Raw genomic sequence first — 5,646 nt, 5'->3', positions numbered from 1 at the left:
AGATAATTTAATTTAATTTGATAGATGTAAATGCACTTTATATAGTGTAACTGTTTACTTTTGCTTTTTTTTTTTTTTTTTTTTTACAAAGATTTGGGATTTTAAAGGATTTATCCTGCACTGGTCTGTGGATGTGCAACAAATATCAAAAGTTAAACACCTTTCTGATCTACTCATTTCAACTGACTGTAAAAACTGCTTTTTCAAAAACATCCTTATTCATTGGCATATAACCTTTTTTTAACTGTAACGCAAATAGTTACTTTCCCTGGTAACGAGTTACTTTTATTATAGAGTAATTCAGTTACTAACTCAGTTACTTTTTTGAACAAGTAGTGAGTAACTATACTAATTACTTTTTTAAAGTAATGTTCCCAACACTGGTCATTAGTGGATCAAATGCTGTGATTAGCACTAATATAAGTACACAATAGGCCTCACTGGGACCGGTTTAGTCTTCTTTTTCAGAATCGGTGGTTTGAAGATGGAGACGCACTGGGCCAAGTGTTGATTGATCGTGCCTGGACCGCCTGACGGACCGTTTGGCACGCGGCACAGAGCTTCACTACGACAGGGAACCCAGAGATACCACTCCCGCCACCTTCTCTCCGGTCTCTCCCATAAACCCGGCATCTCTTTATGAGTGGGTGTCGTGTGTTCTCTGCAGCGCATTCCCCTGAACACTTAAGATTTTATTCTAACGCCACAGATCTATTCCAGAAACTGATGTCTTGTGTAGGGTCGGATATCTTGTGCTAAACTTTCCTCGAGCAATTAACTACCTCTAGTTATAGTGGAAGTTTGAATTTAAAAGTAGGTAAATACACACCATATTTATAAAGAGCTGCTTATCAGGTGATAACTTTCACCAGCTCATGGATACTGCACCATGTATATTTAACTGGTGCCTGAACAGTTCCAACAGGTGTTAAACCAGAAGGTCAGGCCAACATATGAATAATTCATCCAGGTGCCACTGTATTTAACAGTTGAAGAACACTGAAGCGAGTCCCATTAGCTTAGCTGACTGAAAAAATTGAAAGAAGACACGATGTCAACTGAATAATAGAAAATATGTACAAAAGGTCTTTATTTCTCACATGATCGTCATTGTCTGCATTACTGAGAACCTAATAAACACAATTTAAAAAATCGATTTAAGGTCGCTCAAACTGCTGCTTCTTAAAAGGCACAGAAATCTGAACAGGATAAACAATTCAGTTTTCTCCTCAACTTAGTCAGGTAATCTGTCCAAATTTCATAATCATAATTGATAAAAACAGCAACTGGCTCGCTAAAACGTACATCTACCTTTTATTTCATTAGGTGGAAGTCTCTCCATTTTCCTCAAATAAAACCAACTGTGACAGTTCATCCAAATGAAACATAATTGAAATGTAATCCACTGTAAAATGAGCATTAAAAAGTTTGCCACCATGTCGAAGTGCAAGATTAGAATGCGTACGTTTGCACTTTGTTTTATGGAATTAAAAAATTAAAATCATACTAGAGACATGATCTAGTAACACACACAAAACATGATGTGTGGTAGGTCGTTAGCCACGGTTGCTACGGCAGCCATCACGGCTGGATCCCTGCTCTGCTAAAGGCGGCCGAGAGACCGTGCTCGGAGGTGTCCGGCCGTGCAGATGCCTGGACGCCTCCCGCGGGGGACGAGCTGTCCGCGTGGACGTGGTTGGAGACGGCCCCTGAGTACCGACACCTAGGAGAACCGCACTGGCAGCTGAAGTACTTCCTCTTGATCTCCCAATACTGATCACCATAGTCGAACCTGAGGGACAAACACAGGCAGAGATGCAGGCTGTGATACGGAGGTGGGAGACCACAGCCCTGCTGACACACACACACACACACACACACACACACACACACACACACACACACACACACACACACACACACACACACCCACCCACACACAGGCTCTCTCTCTCTCTCTCTCTCTCTCTCTCTCACACACACACACACACACACCACTGGCTCGGCCCCGCTGCCGTGAGCCGTATCTGCAGGAGAGCCTGCAGGTTCTCCGTCCAACCATGCTGGAGCACACCAGATGGTTTCATGTTTTCTAATCATCGATCGGTCCCATCAGGCGTGCTCCCGCTCGGCTGAAGCAAAGACCTGCAACCCCACCGGCGCTCAGCACACCCGCCTCGTTTCTGAGGCACCGAGGACACACGCGTCCTCGCAGGGAACACGCGGTCGTGCGGACGGGGCACGGCGTCTCACCCGAGCTCGTCTCCAGCTCGTATGGCTTTGCAGGAGAAGAAGGCCACGCGTGGGAAGCGTAGGTCCTGGTGTTTGGTGAACACCCGCACCGGAAACAGGTTGGGCTCGCACAGGTGGTTCATGAACCTGCTGACGTTGCCGTAGGACTGGCCGTCGATGCAGTAGACCTCACCCACCTAGAAAAACGAGGATCAGAACCATTCATGCCACGGAAAAGCGTTGGGAACAAAAAGAGATTCTTCAGTTCAGCAGCAAGATGCCAACAGCGCAGCCTACTGGCCAGAGGTATTTCAACAGGGTTCAACGCCAGACTGGAACATTATTGTTTTTATTAAGGTACAGAAGAAAGACCTTATTATCCAGGTGGAACATGTAGGAATCATTTTCCCTTATGTTTGCCTCCCCATCCGATATGATCTCACCAGCAAACCTGCACATACAGCAAAGCTACTGCACCAAGAGGAATTGACCCAAAAACATGATCACAGATAAATTATTAATATTAACCACTGCAGTTGTCTTTCATTTACTCTATTCCACAATCTATACAATCTGATACGACTCATGAATTCATGAAGTGAGCCTGAGAGATATTATTAAAGGCAATGGCCATTTTAGCAGTGTCTAAAACTCAACAATTATGCTATAAAGATAAATGCAATGATTTACAATGGCACAATAAACAAATAAAAATAATTATATTATACACAGCAGCTTCCTGCGATTATACAGCTGGCATTTTAAGAGTTTCCTGCCACTGTAAGACGTGTTTGCTGATGACGGCTGTAAGGAGGACGTACTCGCACACAAAGGTTCCTTCTGGAATATTCTGGAGCGCTTTAACTCCCCAACCCATCCTGGCAGTGCGGAAGACCTGCAGTCGGACCCTAACACACACACACACACACACACACACACGTCCATTTAAGAACACCTGTTAAAGTGCAGTCAGTTCATTCACTCACTGCATGACACAAAAGCTGCGTCTCCTCCGAAACCTCGAAGTTTCAGGACGAGCGTCGTTACCGCATACGGTTCTGCACCACGCGGTTCCGGCACGTTCTCCAGCAGGAACAGGCGTGGTTACACTCAAACAGGAAGGGCGGGTCCTCCCTGCTGAACTCCTGAAGCAGTCGGCCCTCCTGGACACACGGGGGCGCCGGACCAGTGAGTGTGACGTCACTAAGACCAGGCAAACACGCGGGCGCTGTCCGTGGTGCTGACCCACGGCCGCAGCACCTGTATTAAAGCTGATCAGCACGCTTGGTTTAAAAGGTGAATAGAAGCACAGCAGACGCCCCTAATGTGGCCCAGAGGACGTTCTGCAGTGGTGAGAGGGGTGGAACGCCAGACCATTAGCATTTCTCTTACACTCACACACACACACACACACACACACACACACACACACACACACACACACACACACACACACACACACACACACACACACCCCTGTTTGTGAATATGCTGCACCCCCCTGTCCCCATGACCTGCCCCCCCCCCCAGCAGAGAGTTGGTCACAGCGCTCACGACGCCTCACAAACAACAGTGAAATTCTGCTTTATTCATTTAGTGTCTTTCATTTACACTCGTTTAGTTACGTGGTGTGATGTAATGAGTGCGTGGGGGGGGGGGTCACCTTACCCGGTCGTACCAGCAGTGTATACTCAGCTGGCCACAGATGCAGCTGCTGGAGGAGCAGTCGTCCTTACACGTGCAGTGCTGCGGAGACAAGACCAACACACATGCAGCGAGGGACAAACCCGGGACACGTCCACGCATCACGACGTCTACCGCACAGGAGCCGGAGCGATGGATAAACCCCCCCGACGTTCTCACGCACCTGCAAGTGCGTGATGTTTTCATCCACGTTGACCTGGGCGGTGAAGCAGTTCTCAGGGACGTATTTGAAATCGTTGGGACAGGCTTCCTGGTCGACTCCGTTCACGCAGGTCACGGGCACCTCCTCGTAGCCACGAGACAAATCCCTGCGCACCACGTTACAACAACACACCATTCACAATAAACAACCATCACGCAACTGCTGATCTTACAAACGTGAACTTCAAACACATGAGGAGAAGTGAGGAGAAGGTGTGGCGCGAAAGGTGCCGGTCGCCGTGGTGACCTGCAGAGCGGCCTCTCCCCCTGGCTCTCGCGGGTCCGGCGAGCGTCCGTCAGCTTCTTGCTGTCGCTCAGAACCGCCCACACCTTGGAGCTGGCGTTGCAGCAGTCCAGAGGGGTCTCGCCGTCCCTGTTCACCAGGTTCACGTCCGCTCCCCGCGACAGGAAGAGCCTGAGCACCAAAAACAGGGTGGGGCCAAACGTCACAGGGTGGGGCCAAACGTCACAGGGTGGGGCCAAACGTCACAGGGTGGGGCCAAACGTCACAGGGTGGGGCCAAACGTCACAGGGTGGGGCTAAACGCCACAGGGTGGGGCTAAACGCCACAGGGTGGGGCTAAACGCCACAGGGTGGGGCCAAACGCCACAGGGTGGGGCCAAACGCCACAGGGTGGGGCCAAACGTCACAGGGTGGGGCTAAACGTCACAGGGTGGGGCTAAACGCCACAGGGTGGGGCTAAACATCACAGGGTGGGGCTAAACGCCACAGGGTGGGGCTAAACGCCACAGGGTGGGGCCAAACGCCACAGGACTTCACATCCTCGATTCTACAGATAACGCATCACATTCTGGCCACACACACGTGAGTTAGCGTCACGTGAAACTAAACTCTCGGGCCCGCGGCGTCGCACTCACATGACACAGTCCAGCTGGTTCTGCCTCACGGCCACGTGAAGGGGTGTGTCCTCATGGACGTTGGCCGCGTGCAGGTCCGACCCGTTCTCCAGCAGCAGCCGAGCCACGTCCTCACTGCCTGCGAAAGCGGCCCAGTGCAGACAGATATTCTCCTCCTAGGACACCAGCCACGGACCACATTACAGAGCAGGACACACACACAGAACCAGTCAGTCCCGGAATAAACTGAGCTTGGCCTGAACCAGGTCTGCTTCAGCAAAGATCTCATTACTCCAGGCATTAACACTGTGCAACAGTTGGGTCTGAATGTTTAGAAAACATTAATCTGGAAATGGTGAAACATTATTGTTATGCTACGATCCACACAAACCCCATTACCACATAGAACGCTTCGTCCTAGCCCATTAGTGTACAGGACCTCTCCACCCAACCCTAACGGACCTCTCCACCCAACCCTAGCCCAGACGAACCTCTCTACTCACTTTGTCTCTCATATGGATGTCGGCTCCTTTGGCAATCAGTAGCTTGACCACCTCTTTGTGCAAATTTTCTGTGGCCCAGGTGATTGGACTCCACCCCCCATCGTCCTGAAGGCAACCAGGACACAAATTCATCAGCCCACAGTGATCCA

General features: G+C 49.7%; 1 protein-coding gene across 2 annotated transcripts in view; it reads right to left on the bottom strand.

The window, feature by feature from the left end:
• Nucleotides 1–1,063: 1,063 nt before the first annotated feature.
• ehmt1a (euchromatic histone-lysine N-methyltransferase 1a) overlaps nucleotides 1,064–5,646 on the bottom strand; it is a 10,266-nt gene continuing 5,683 nt past the window's right edge. Inside the window, exons 15-24 of one of the 2 annotated variants that reach the window (XM_076998211.1) lie at nucleotides 5,498–5,602; nucleotides 5,016–5,170; nucleotides 4,385–4,552; nucleotides 4,100–4,244; nucleotides 3,901–3,978; nucleotides 3,280–3,395; nucleotides 3,054–3,140; nucleotides 2,605–2,683; nucleotides 2,254–2,429; nucleotides 1,064–1,792 (exon numbers count right to left, since the gene is read on the bottom strand). In XM_076998211.1, the coding sequence (XP_076854326.1) occupies nucleotides 1,582–1,792; nucleotides 2,254–2,429; nucleotides 2,605–2,683; nucleotides 3,054–3,140; nucleotides 3,280–3,395; nucleotides 3,901–3,978; nucleotides 4,100–4,244; nucleotides 4,385–4,552; nucleotides 5,016–5,170; nucleotides 5,498–5,602 (1,320 nt within the window). In that variant the 3' untranslated portion in view covers nucleotides 1,064–1,581. Of the gene's footprint in view, nucleotides 1,793–2,253; nucleotides 2,430–2,604; nucleotides 2,684–3,053; nucleotides 3,141–3,251; nucleotides 3,396–3,900; nucleotides 3,979–4,099; nucleotides 4,245–4,384; nucleotides 4,553–5,015; nucleotides 5,171–5,497; nucleotides 5,603–5,646 lie in introns of those variants that run through there. The other variant, XM_076998212.1, reaches the window with a different exon arrangement.

The sequence above is a fragment of the Brachyhypopomus gauderio genome, chromosome 3 (assembly GCF_052324685.1).
Source record: "Brachyhypopomus gauderio isolate BG-103 chromosome 3, BGAUD_0.2, whole genome shotgun sequence".
Classification (NCBI taxonomy): domain Eukaryota; kingdom Metazoa; phylum Chordata; class Actinopteri; order Gymnotiformes; family Hypopomidae; genus Brachyhypopomus; species Brachyhypopomus gauderio.
Note: the sequence above shows the minus strand (reverse complement) of the source record. Positions and strands in the feature narration are given on the sequence as shown.